At 37.9% G+C, this 14,829-nt stretch overlaps 1 protein-coding gene across 1 annotated transcript; it reads left to right on the top strand.

Moving 5' to 3' along the window:
* The first annotated feature begins 12,642 nt into the window (after window positions 1–12,642).
* Window positions 12,643–14,126, top strand: LOC136224089 (mitogen-activated protein kinase kinase kinase 20-like). The gene has a single exon (XM_066012337.1). It carries the CDS (start codon window positions 12,769–12,771, stop codon window positions 13,831–13,833), a length of 1,065 nt encoding a protein of 354 aa, XP_065868409.1. The 5' UTR covers window positions 12,643–12,768; the 3' UTR covers window positions 13,834–14,126.
* Window positions 14,127–14,829: the final 703 nt, after the last annotated feature.

Below are 14,829 nucleotides of genomic sequence, written 5' to 3'. Positions count from 1 at the left end.
CAAACTGAAAAACGAAGGAGCTATACTTCGAAAATCAGGTGACCAAGATAAAACCAACTACGTTCAGACCTTCGGTAAACCTGAGGGTCATGTCGATGAAATCTCAAGTACCTCCATGGGTCAGCATCAAAAGATGGCCCATTACATACTGACCAATTTCCTTTTCCCTAAAATCAACTGCACCAACTCAGCAACCAATTTTGAGTAGTGTTTTATATGGCACATGCTGACCTACACGCCGATTAACATGCCCGTCTTCATAATCGGTGGGTTTCTCCGAAGTACATGAACCCTTAGGTTAGGCTCCTTTATCACCCGAATCCTTAAGGATCACAATGTGGACATGGTTGCGAAAATCCACACTTGGGGAACCGAGATTACAGCTGCTGCCCTATTCGGTTTAGCATATGATCAACCTATTTTGCCGAAGAAAGGAAAAGGGGAAGCTGTCCAGAACACTGAGGGAGCGGTGACTCGAAAGGGAAGAACGCAAAGAAAGAGGAAAGCTGTGCAAAGCACCTCTAAAGGAGCTGCCTCCACACCAAAAAGGCTTAAGGTTGTATGCAGAGGAACTAAGCCTCAGATTCAACAAGGTCAGAGTGGATCTAGGTCAGCTGAGAAAAGACCTAGGCAAGCTGAGCCTGAGGCAGAAGAAAGAGAGGATGATGAGCAACCATTACAGAAGAAGAAGAAGCTCAATTTTGAGTTAAGACCTATAGATGCACTTCCGACTGATGTCGTCGTTCCTCCTAACTCACATTATGCACAGAGTCAAGGCATTGACGCTGAGCAACGGTTAGATGACCAGGAAGAACAAGACCAATTGGGTGGTCAGTTTGTAGAGGAAGAAGAACTGGGTGCACTGTTTGAGGAAGAAGAACTGGGTGCACAGTCTGATGAAGAAGAAAGTGGTCAGGATGACACTGAGGAGACAGCTGATGATGAGCACCTTGAACCAATCAATACTGAGTTGGTTGAAGAAGAAGAAACTGAGCAAACAGCAAATGCTCCCGCTGTTCAAAGGGAAGCTTCACCTACTGACTCTATTGAGTCCATTCCTTGTGACCCTACTCCTCCAAAGCTAAGGAGACTGAGGAAGAAGAAGGATTTTCGAGCACCCATCATTGACCTAATGGGTGACTCACCGCTGAGGGATGAGATCTCTGACCTTACTGATGTGCATCTTAAATTCTTCTCAAACCCTCCTGAGTCTCAACAAGAGCAACAAGAAAATCAAGCCTCTGTTTCTCAGCCAAAGGAACATGCCGACTTAACCGCTTCCCCAAACCAAAGTTGTACTTCACGTAGTTAGGAACACTTTTGTATAAAGAAACTTTCTCAAATTCGGACTCTAAGATCCTCAAAATGCTACATCAACATGGCTGCCTAACATGACATTCAATTTCGAGGCAGTCATGATCCATCTAGGTTTTCTTCCTCTATATATGGAATTAAAGTCCCATATTTTACAGAGGGTTTCGTAACACATATAGGAACATAGTTTATTCTTTATGTATCTTCAAATTCGAACAATATCAATATGAAAAACATGCTCCAAAATGACGGAAAGCAGTACCCTAGATTTCTGTTTAGGGCACTTGATACATATCTTTCATTGGGACAACCTATAACCACTTCAAAGAACACCAAAACTCAACAAACTCAATAATAACTCATCCACAACAACTCCTATCATCATACCTAGGTATTTCATAATCTCAAACTCATAGAAGAGTGTTTTTAAAAATATCCCCATGGAAAGGAATAGTTCGTTTTGGTAGAAGAGGGAAGTTGAATCCAAGATACATTGGGCCTTATGACATCATTGAGAGAGTTGGACCATTGGCTTATAGGTTAGCTTTACCACCAGAATTGTCTTTAATACATGATGTATTTCATGTGTCAGTATTAAGAAGATATAGATCAGACCCAAGTCATATGATTCCTGAACCTGAGATTGCAATAGTGAACACAGACTTGACTATTCGTGAGCAACCTTTAGAGATTTTGGGAAGAGAAATGAAACGACTCAGAAACCATGAAATTCCAATGGTTAAGGTGAGATGGAGTCATAATCAAACACTTGATGAGGCAACTTGGGAGGTAGAAGAAAATATGAGGACACAATATCCTTACCTATTTGAAGCTTCTGGTAAGTGAATTTCGGGGACGAAATTCTTTAAGGGGGGAAGAACTGTAACATCCCTAAACCCTAACATATACATCTTCCCACATTTATATATGTTTTCATGATTGAATACATACATTTTAGATTCATCTCATTGGCATCGGAAGTTTCGTATGCATAATGCGATTATCATGTGATTAGTAGACGATTAGTGTGTCATTAAGATGTAACGATTGGTTAATTGAGTTAGGACTTAAATGAATGAATGAACATGTCCTTAATTGATTAAATTAGACTTGTGGAGGGCTGGAAATGAGTTTTGTGAACAAGCACCTCACTTAAGCATGATGTCACCCAAGATTGAGACAAAATGCACCTCTTCATTTCAAATGGATGTACACAACTCATTCTTTATGCTTTCCAGCCACAATTTCGACCAAAGCTTCCGCAAACTTTCCCTTTTCATACCCTAACATCCTCCAAAGAAAACTCTTCCAATTTCTTCCATTGTCAAGCCAAACAAGTTAAGTTAGGAAGCATACTAGGTGATAGACACAACTTGAAGGTTAGTATGTTGTTTTAGCTTGTTTTCTATGAGTTTGAGATTATGAAATACCTAGGTATGATGATAGGAGTTGTTGTGGATGAGTTATTATTGAGTTTGTTGAGTTTTAGTGTTGTTTGAAGTGGTTATAGACTGTCCAAATGAAAGATATATATCAAGTGCCCTAAACAGAAATCTAGGGTACTGCTTTCCCTCATTTTGGAGCATGTTTTTCATATTGATATTGTTCGAATTTGAAGATACATAAAGAATAAACTATGTTTCTATATGTGTTATGAAACCCTCTGTAAAATATGGGACTTTAATTCCATATATAGAGGAAGAAAACCTAGATGGATCATGACTGCCTCGAAATTGAATGTCATGTGAGGCAGCCATGTTGATGTAGAATTTTGAGGATCTTAGAGTCCGAATTTGAGAAAGTTTCTTTATACAAAAGTGTTCCTAACTACTTGAAGTATATGTCTGTAAAAGGATTTGGCAATCCATTGTGCTTAGTGTGATCTAGGTTGAGTGCATTATGGTAGATGCAAAGCTGGGTAGTCTGTTTCTTGGCTGGAAACAGGACAGAATCATTTTGCATGCCATATATTGTGCAGAAGTGATATTAATGTGAATTTTGGATATGTTCTACCCATATATGTCTAGTTTCAGTAGGTTCAAGAATCAGGGAATTTGGATTCATATAGCGAAAGTTATGACAGAATGTGTGCAAGTAGGTCATGTGATGATCTAAGACAAAAGGATTAGATTGCATGAACTTTGTGGCATTAGTGTCTTGTAAATCATATAGCATTCCTTAGTTTATATTTTCATTAAGTTTATGTTAAGGCTAATTGGATCAATCTTATGTCAAAATTGCTATTATTAAAGGGTAATTATTGTATTAGATGTAAAAAGATAGACATCCTAAGATTAAGAGAACTACGTGGCTTTGATTCCCTATTTCAAAATATCGGGATACGTAGGAAGCTTGATAATAATGTATTATCGAGTCCAAGCCAAATAGATACCATAACTTTGAGAGTTTAAGGAACATGCTTATTTCGCTTTATTTGATTATTGGATTAGATGAGTAAAGATACAAGTGTTAAGATTGTGGCATTCGTGTGGTGTGATAAATTTTGTGATAGAGATATAGATTTTATAATATTGTAGAGAGAACCGAAGTTTGAGAATAGCATAACGACTAGAGAGCAAAAGTAAAGGAAATTAGTTATAGTTCGACTTGTCAAGAGTTTATTAGACTATGAGATTAGCTCATATATAATTTCAACATCTCATTTGTTCGTGTAGTGTAGGAATTAAGTGCCAGAAATATAGATTTGATGTTACTGCTGAATGAAATTGGTTTTGTAGAATAGTTTGATGAGAAGATAAGTGGAAACAAAATTTATTAGTGATTGTAATGCACATGTGCAGGTTTTATAGTATTAAGTTATGATGTAATTTGGGTTAAATTAATGGTGATAAACTGGTTAAATGCTTATGTAATATGATTGGGGTCATTTTACGAAGTGTTCGTTATCTCGTCTTTTCGTTCAGCCCGATATTGTTTAGGGTCGGGTTTGACAGTTTGTTATCAGAGCCTAGGTTAAATTCTTCGGACCTAACCTGAGATGTATAGTGATTGAACAAGATGAATTATTGGTGATAGTTTAGAAATAATTGGGAAATTTTCGACAATTATAGGAAATTCTTATCTCTAATTGATAAGCTAATGAATCTCTGTAATAACTTTCCTGACAAAAATTGAAATCTAGATTGAATGTTTATCAAGTTGGACTTACACTTAATATGATGTCTAGACGTCATAGAATTAAGCCAAGACCCTTGTCAAGTTAGATATACATGTTTCAAATCTGGTGGAAATATTTTTGTCAAATTATGGCATTTAAGATATTGCTCACCATTACTTTGTTAAAGGTAATAGAATAACTATACTTAGACAAAATTTGTTGTGTGGATGAGTGAGGGAAGGAGTGATGGAAATGTGTAAGTTGCTTGCTTTAATAGTAAAGCTAATTGTGTAACAGATTGTTTGTTATCACCATACTTGATTCTTTAAGGACTAAAGAGGAGGATGATAACTCCCAAGTTGGATTAAGCAAAACCATAACATGAAGGACCTTGAATTTTGGATAGAATAGTGGATTGGCACTAGCCCTTTTTTTAAATGAGGACGATGTGAAGGGATAGAGAGATGCAAGGACCCTTATATATTCATAATATTAAGAGCACCATTAAAGCAAGTTTCTTGCCCATTAATGAAGCACATCTATTAAACCTTAGCTTGTTGTCAAGCCCTTCATAAATTGCCAGCCAACAAACAAAACTTCCCTTCAAGATGTTTTTGTCTAAAACATTCACCTCTTTCCTTATAGTTTATTCAATATATATCAATTATTATTTTTAGTAAATATAAATGACAAGATTCCTAGAACGTGGGTTTTAAGGGTTTCTTTATACCGTATCTTATAAGATTCGGATTTTTCATAAACGAACTCTTAATCATGAGTTAAGGTAAAATTGAAGAAAATAAGTATATTTAGGAGTGTTGAGTTTATAATTGCAATTTATGTCTTAAGTTTTGGTTTTTGATGAATTTACTGTGAATTTTTAGTTTAATTAATTGTTAGTTGTGAAATATTGATATTTTGATAATAGAAATTATTGGAATTGACATTGGAAATTTTATGAGATTGGTTTATAAGAAAGTAAATTAAAGTGTATTATGGAAAAATTGATATCCATCAGAAGTAGTCCGGATAGGTGGATTTGTTATTTAAAGACCATATTTAGTGAGAAATATGGCCTGTGTACACAGTCTGAAGACCTATCGGGTATGGCAGTGAAGTGTCGGGTAAGACCATACGGGATAGACAATGTTAAAGAGATGTCTCGAATATGTTTACATGTTATGGATCGATATATGAGGGGATACTCGATGGTGGATACAATATTGAAATCTAATTTTAATTTTGGTTAAAAAAAAATGGAAATTGGGTTTGAATTTGATAGATTTTATGAAAGTTTTAAATTATTATCTCGATGAAAAAGTTTATATAAATTAAAGTTTGGTATTTTAATAGAAAAATGTTTAGTATCCATCGGGAGTAGTCCGGACGGGTGGTTTCGATATTTGAAGACCATGTTCAGTGAGGGACATGGCATGTGTACACAGTTGAAAGACCTGTCGGGTATGGCAAAGAAGTGTTGGGTAAGACCATGCGGGACTAGGCAATATTATGAGACATCTCGATTATGGATATGATTGGAAATACGATAAAGGGGATGTACTGTCTGATGGATACATATATTAAACCGGAATATCATGCTTTTAAAGAAATGCTTTGGTTGAAATAACATTTTGAAAGATATTGAGGAATGCAAATTATTCATACTACAGAGACTTGAAACAACATGAAATTTTCTGCTTAAGGTAATGATTTGAAATTAAATTTCATGTTTAAGGTAATAGTTTGAAATAACTAAGATTGGGTGGACAGACACAAAATTTACCACGAAATAGAGCCTTCAATATGACGAGGGGTGAAGCTCAAATAGCACCAGAGGTTATATCCGGTACAATTTCTATCCTTGATACCTTAGCTTTTGTTTTGATTGACCCTGGATCCACTCATTCATACATAACACCTGAGTTTATATTGAAAATAAATGGGAAGGTAGAACCATTAGGATATGATGTGGAGTTATCCTACCAGTTGGGAATAATGTTATTGTAAATCAGGTTCTGAGAGATTGTCCTATAAAAGTGAGGGGAAGTGAGTTCCCTATAGATTTAGTAGTTATGGGGTGTAGAGAATTTGATATTATTTTGGGGATGGATTGGCTGTGTAAATATGAAGCTAAAGTGGATTGTTGTTCAAAGGAAGTTGTATTACATTTTACTTCAGAGTCAACTGTGTTATTTGTTGGGGAGAGAAAGGTTGTGCCGTCTTGTTTAATATCTGCAATTCAAGCAATCAGATGGATTAGAAGTGGGTGTGAGGCATATTTAGCTCATGTTGTGGATACTAGGAAGGATGGAGGCAAATTGGAGAATATTCCAGTGGTGAGAGATTTTGCAGATGTATTCGTAGATGAACTACCAGGATTACCACCTCATAGGGAGATTGATTTTCCTATTGAGACCATGCCAGGAGTATCTAATGCTGGCACTTCAAATGTTGAGCAGAACCAAACATCGCCTCTATTCGGTTCTACTCCTCCTCCGGCATCTGGGCCAACAAATGATGAATCCTTTAGCTATCTCAATGACTCTGAGTCTGGTCGAAGAATCGTTGACTCAGCTCAAGCTCTTATCCAGGATCTGTTGGTCCCTAGTAATTAGTTCCAAGGGGGGGATAGGAACTAATGTAACTTTTTCGCTTTTAATTATGCTGACTTAATGTTATTTGAAGAGTTTAATAACTCAGCGTGTTGGTCAGCACGGCCGATTGATTAGTCAGACAGTTTTAGTTCTAAGCTAACTAAGACTGCTTGACTTGAGAGTTGGGAATTGACACTTGAAAGGTCAGCTTCCAACTCAGCACTCAGATTTACTCAGTTTCGGTTTTAACAATTTATAAGCTGAGTAAATTTCACAAGCAACACATGCACATATATATATATTGAGAGAAAGAGTTTAGAAGTTACTCAGCACGACTTATCCTGGTTCGGCCTCTCTGCCTACGTCCAGTCCCCAGTTCCTCCTGGGATTTTCAATCCAATACTGAGCTCTTTCAAGGTAGAGCACAAACCCTTTACAAGGCAGTGAGTATGCAAGAGTACGTCCTCTATTCGTCTACTCAGCTCCTACTAAGTACTACAACCCAGCACTTAGATTTTTCTACCACTGAATACTTACAACCAAGTACTCAGCTCAACACTCTCAATATTCCTATTGATTACACACTTGTTCTTTTTCAAGTAAAGAACACCTTAGATGATTACAAAACAATCAATCTAGCATTTACACAGAGAATAGAAACGTTGGTGTAAGATCTTTTTGTATTTGAGTGCTTTGAGGATTTTCTCTCTTGTATTTTTCTTTTTGATACTTCGGCAATGATCCAAGGTTCTTGATTGTCCTTTTATAGATGGAAATCTGCAGATGGATCATTTGAATTGTTTTAGCCGTTAACACCAAAACGACTCTTTTAGGGAACATCTTCTGGTCAGCTTCAGACTGTTTCGCCATTCCCTTCCTCTGTTTTCTTCAGGCGTCAGGTTTTGTCTTCTTGCATCAGACTTGTCTTTTTGTGCCAGATGTCTTTTACCAATAATCCATTGACCCATGTTTCTTGGAATTAGTCTTCTGTGTATTTTCGAGGCTTCAATTATTGGTGTAGAGGATTGGCAGACTTTGTCCTTTAGTGAACGGATCCTTCATGCTGTCCTGACTGTTACTCAGCTTCATTCGTTATCTTCGAATGTTCAACTTCCATGATGAGTTCCTTCTTAGTCAGCTCCGTTCTGTTTATTCAATTCTGAAGGAGTCTTCTAATTCAGTCAGCTTCGTTCTGGCAACTTTGAAGAAGACTTCTGAGACTGAGTCTTACTCCACTCAGCTTCTATTCTTTCATGCTGAGTTCCATTCCACTCAGCTTGGCTTATGTTGACTTTTGTCCTGTTTAACTTTATATATATTTTTGCACTCAATATTGAACAAACACATTAGTACAATTAAATCAAAGCATTTAAATTTAATTGCCTCTTAATCATGGATGATTTTGTCAAATCAAAATCTTGTGGAAAGGTGTTTCAACAGGATCTTCATCAATCAAACACTAATGCCGCTGGATCTACTAATGTTGAGTCTGCTCAGCTTTCGCCTGTCACTCAGCTTCTTACTGAGATCAAAGGTCTGAAGGATCTTCTGAGTGTCATGACTTCATTACAATCTCAACAGCCCAGGCAGGACTCTATAATGAAGCTGGCCGAACTCCAGCTGACCATGGTAAATCACATAAACACTCTACAGGGTGAAATTCCCAATTGTCAGCTGCGAACTCAATGTATACAACTTCTGTCGAAGTTCATCATCTATTCAACCAGCTTCATACTGAGCAAGAGAAAACCAATGACCAACTCTCTTCCTCCTCCCAATGCTCCATTGAGCAAATTAGCGAGGCTGTGCGTCTGCTAAACTTAAGCAGGGAAGAGATGGCAACTGACCAGCTCAAAACCAACGAGATTCTGAAGTACTCTCGAGTAACCTTCAACCACGTGCGCCATACCAACGCTCAGCATGAGTATTTTGATTCATCTTTGCTAAAGATGTTTCATCAAGCTTTTGCAATGCTCGCGGACAGCATACACTGGGTTGCAAAGGGTCAAGCATATGTTCTAAGTATGCTGAGTGCTGCTGATGTCAAGATTCCTCGCGCTATTTTGGATGATGGTGTTCCTATATTTGATGGCATAAATACAAGCACACACAAGCTGAAGGCATTCTCTAAACGCCTAACTAAAGCTGCCATTGAAGACACTTTCATTGCTCCTCCTGCTGATGGTGGCAAAACGGGGGAGAAAGAACAAGCTCAGAGAACTCAGCAATCTGAAGAAGCTTCAGGAAGTCAGCAAAGACACAAGGGAAAGGGTAAGCTAAAAGAGCATGAAGCCCAACTCAACTACAGGAAGAAATAGCTTGAGCTTTACTTTCTAGGACTGACTAGATTTCTTTTTGCCAAAACTTGTAGTCCTTTCCTTGTGTATTTTTGTTGTGCTGACCCTGAATACAAAACTTTGATGCATCTATCTTTTTAAATTAACCAATCTTATGTGATGCTTACTTATGTTTTGTATTGAATAGTTAATCGCATCTTCACTAAATCAACTGTGCTACTTGTCTACATTACTTTATGATTGCATGCTGTGTTGATCAAAATGTTGACCGCTTTTACATGTCTTCTTAAACACATTGAACAAAGAAATACTCAGCGCTCTCTGATATATAAATCTTCCGCATAAACTGAGTTAAATAGAATATGTTCCATGAGCTGACCTAATTCTAAAAAAAAAACTGACCTTAGACTTACTTGAAATGTTTAAAATAAATCTAAGTCAGCCGCTCAACCCTTACGGGGGAGTATACTGAGTAAGATAAGGTCAACAATCATGGGGGAGCTCAACACTGAGTTCTTGAGGTGAATATTTTTGCCAACATCAAAATGGGGGAGTTTGTTGAAACACCTTTCCACATGATTTTGATTTGACAAAAGTATTTAAGTAATGATAAAAAATATTCTAACACATTAAATTTAAATGCTTTGATTTATTACACTAACGTGTTTGTTCAATGTTGAGTTTAATTGTTTACAAGACATTAAGATTAAAAAGCCCAAAGGCCCTTAAAGTGGAAGTCAAGCCCAAGTCAACACATCAAGACCATTCGGCCCAAGAGTTCAAAACGAAGTCGTATGAAGCAAAATGACGACTCAACATAAGAAGGATCGAGAAGTCTTCAAAGCAAAAGCTTCAAGTGGAAGCTGCTGAGTTGGATGACAATGCAGTCTGGACAGCGGCAGACAACGATCAACTTTCAGACAAAGTAATTCTACTTTGGGTAAAGTTCAGAAGGCGCAGGAAGCTGTCTCATGGACTTTGCCTTAAATGTCGAAACATTCTGTTTCAAGGACAAAAAGCTGCCGTGGACAGAAGATGCGTGAATCCTATTGGCCAACGACGCTGAGCACGCCCAGAGTGACAACGACAAGAAGCCGTTTCCCTCCAACGGTTATTTCGAAATTCGAAATGACCAGGTGCCTCAAGTGTCACTATATAAAGGCCATCCATTTGCTTCAATCGATGCAGATCTTCAATTAGTCGAAACGCTGACCAAATTCATACTTGAAGTTTCTGTGAGAAAAGCAAAGCAAATACCTTACACCAATTTCTATATTATCGTGTAAAAGTCTAGAGTGATTTTCAATCATCTAAAGTGTCTTAGCAATTGTTGTTTAGGGTAAACACTTTATCATTTCTAGAAGAATAGAAAGGAGAGACTGAGTACTCGGTTATAGTACTCAACGTAGATATAGGAGTGAGTAGAGGTATAAAGGAAGGTACTCTTGTTATACTCAGCTTCTATCTGTAAAAGGTTTTGTGCTCTACCTTTAAAGAGCTCAGTAGAGAATTCAAAAAGCTCGAAACGAGTTCCGGGGACTAGACGTAGGCGGAGAGGCCGAACCAGGATAAGTCTGCTGAGTAATATCTTTCTAACCCTTAAACTCCTTTAATATATATTGCTTGCTATAAAACTGACTAAGTAAAGAACTCACGCTGAGTTAAGTCTACTAAGAAGCTGAGTTCAGGAATAGACTCTAAGTGCTATTTCCTGACTCAAGTAAAGAAGCAGACTTAGTCACAAGTTGACTAAGCTTATGTCTTGAATCTACTTAGTGACGCTGTGTAAATCTTTTCATAAGAAAAGAAGTCAGCCTTAACGGACAAAATTTTAAAATAGTTCCTGTCCCCCCCTTGGAACTAACTCGTCACGTTATAAGGGACCAACACATAGGAACCAAAAGAAGTACACCTCTGATCTTCTTAAAAAGTCTAAAATGGACAACTCTAAATGTTTTGGTATTATTAAAAGTTTAAAACCTTAGTACTAAGTGCTTTTTCCATAATATCTTTAGTAACAAAATAAAAGTTTTTTTAAAATAAAAATCGGGATGAGGCCGGTTTACCAGACTGATTCAGGTGGCGGCTTTCTCCAGTTCAAATAAGGTCCGAGATGGTGGCTCCTCCCTCCAAGGCCGACAGAGGTGTTAGGCATCATCAGACATTATTATTTATCAATGAGCATGACTTCTCTAACATGGTGATCGAAATGGATGCGGTGGAATAGACCAAGCTATTCTTGCACCATAGACCTCTCTAAATTTAGCTCTATCATTAGTTCTTGTCAGATTATTCTCTCTAGCTGTTTCAATGTGTCTATAACTTCTGTTAAAAGGACCACCAACACAATGATTCACGCGCTTAGTGGTGTCGTTGTGTCTTTGGCTAAACCTATCTCTTTTTAGTATTATGAGCCTAACATTATTAGAACTCTGGTGTATTTTTTTTTAGCGAGTCCCACCAAGTGATCCCGGTGGAAGAACGGGCATAACTGGCCAAAGCATCCGCCACCTGGTACCTTCTCGAAACAAATGTGTGACAACAACCCTCATCATAGCCATTTTACGCTGACAGTCAGCCCAGTCTGACCGTAGAGTCCAAGGGATAGTAATACAGGTGTTTCGTAAGCAAGCCACCACATAAGTCGAGTCTGATTCAAGCCAAACCGAGTCCCATCCTCTACTGTGCACTTGATTAATGGCGAAGAGAGCAGCTCGCAGCTCCGCGACATGAACGAGACTGTCTGTAGTCGGGAGAGAGAAAGCACCAAGGCAGACGCCACTGTTATTGTGGAATATACCGCCACAACCTGCTGAGCCGTTCATCACCGAGGCGTCGGTGTTCGCCTTTACCCAACCAGTAGGCGAAGGCAGCCAACGGACAGATAAAATTCTCGGGGATTTGGAAAGGCGATCTGAAACCTTCCTCTAGTCCTCCGCTTTTAATCAAAAAAATATTCTTAGTTTATTTTTAAGAAAAAAACTAAAAAAACATACTAGATAAATCAACTTTCCTCATGCAATGCAAATATAGTAATGATAAGAATTATATTCTTTAAAAAGATGCATGGATCAAATATTTAACCAACTTTAATAAAATGACATTGATTATTATTTTTCTTTGCAAATGAAAAGAAGAATTTACATATGTTTGAACTTTTGATATTTTGGGTGAATAATTGTAATGCGTACAGTATGTCACAAAAATTGAATTCAGTAATATACTTTTTTTCCATTGACGCACGCGTTGCAAAGGCTCGTCTGGTTTTATTACCTAACTACCATTGGCTTCGTTTAGGTCTGTAAAGGCGGCAAAGTATTCCTGTTACAATTTGGAAACCCAAAATTCTTCTGCTCATCTTTAACCATTAAACCCTTTTTCCTGCATTCTTTCTCCTAAAGCTTACTTTTCTTTTTTACTTTCTTTATACCCCAAATTGCCTGCCATGAAGAGAATGTTTAATTCCGAGCAATTCCATGAAGAAGAAGATAATGACAAAGAGAAAAACTTGTCTAATTACGGAGTATCATGGCGTCGGGGTCCTCTGATTGGAAAAGGAGGTTTTGGGTCCGTCTATTTGGCGAATTTGAAAAAACCCAAATCAAAAAATGGATATTTTCCACAGGTTATGGCGATCAAATCAGCGCAGGTTTCTTCATCAACTTCACTTCAGAAGGAAAAAGAGGTATTCGAACATCTTCATGGTTGCCCTTATATTCTTGGCTGTTATGGTGAAGAAACTACTACCACTAAGAATGGAGAGATGATTTACAATGTATTGTTGGAATATGCTTCTGGTGGAACCCTAGCTGATCTTATTAAGAAATCGGGTCATTCTGGATTGCCTGAATCGGATGTTAGGAGATATACAAGATGCATTCTTAAAGGAATTGATTATATTCATAGCCATGGATATGTGCATTGTGATTTGAAGCCTGATAATGTGTTGCTTGTATCAGCTAGGAATGGGGATTCCTTTGTACCCAAGATAGGGGATTTTGGGTTGGCCAAGAAATTTGTTAAGTGTAAGAAGATGAAATTCGATCCTGATTTTGGAGGGACTGCTTTGTATATGGCACCAGAGACTGTAACTGATCACATTCAACAGCCTCCATGTGATATTTGGGCGCTTGGATGCATTGTTTTTGAGATGTTAACTGGTAACAAGGTTTGGGATTCTAATTCTGATTTGACAACTCATGAAATTTTGAAAAAGATTTCTGATAGATATGAATTGCCTAAGATTCCTCCACACATATCAAAGGATGGGAAGGATTTCTTGAAATGTTGTCTAGTGAGGAAACCTATGTTCAGATTCACTGCTGAGATGCTATTGATTCGTCCTTTTGTATCAGGAGGATTAGTTGAATTAAGCAACAATGAACAAGGATGGGTGCATTCACATGATTTGAGCTTCATATGTGAAGAGGCATGGTCAATTGATGTTGGCAAGAATAATATGCATGATTTCCTAGACTCTGCAAAACCAGAAGTTCAACTAGTGTTGTGATTGCTAGTTAAGGTTTCATGTGCATATGGATCAAGAATCAGCTTGGATTGGAATCACTTTGTCTCTCCTGCAACTTGAAAGTAAGCATTCTTTTTCCTTTGGCAGCGAAACTAGTGTCAATGTAAATGATGAGCAGAGTTTGTTATTAAGTGGACAGGAAACAGAAAATTTTGGGCTGTCTATATGATACCAAACAAGTTAGTGTGTTAGAATTAGTAATTTTTGTGAATTGTATTTTGGTATTTCATATTTGTTATAGATGCCGTATGGCTCTTCAAGAAAATACAAGTAATCTTGTTTTGATGAAAGATGACATAAGGTAACTATATGATTCTTACTTATTATGCTTCAGCTTTTTTATGCAATAAAGAATAACTTTCCCACAACTAACAGAAAACTATATCAAATCTTTAGTAAGATTCCATTTGCATAAATTTTAGGATATTTTGATTATCATACCTTATCTGGAATTACTCTACCGGATAGAAGTCATCAGCTTGCACAAGTTTTAGTATTCTTTCATTACCATATACCCTATGTGAAAGTAGTCACCATTTAAGTAATGAACTAGTGCAATGTACAAGCATGCCACAATCCAACTGAATTTACTTGAAGATGGATGGACGGTGTAACTCCGCCTGTGAGGGTCACTTGGTGGCCTTTACAGCCGGTCCCAAGCCCGGACAAAGGAGGAGGGTTGCGGTAGGTTTGTGGCGGCCAGCGTAAAACTTAGTCACATCTTATGACATGAACCATAATATAAATACCGTTGGGGCGTTCCCTACTCAGCGACGCGCTGCACTTCCTAGACCCGGGTGTAGTGATAAATGTGCAAGGGTTGCTAGGTCGTCGCCCCGAAGCGGCGCGCCACCCCAGGACCCGGGGGTGGTGTCAAATATGCAAGGGTTGCGGGTAAATAAGCTAGTCCACGGTAATGGTAGGGGTAGGGGTAAGGGTAGTAGGTTACGCTTTGGGATATGGAACATAGGTTCTTTG

Source organism: Euphorbia lathyris, chromosome 3 (genome assembly GCF_963576675.1).
Source record: "Euphorbia lathyris chromosome 3, ddEupLath1.1, whole genome shotgun sequence".
NCBI lineage: Eukaryota > Viridiplantae > Streptophyta > Magnoliopsida > Malpighiales > Euphorbiaceae > Euphorbia > Euphorbia lathyris.
The sequence above is the reverse complement of the archived record's forward strand: the minus strand, read 5'-3'. Positions and strand labels throughout refer to the sequence as shown.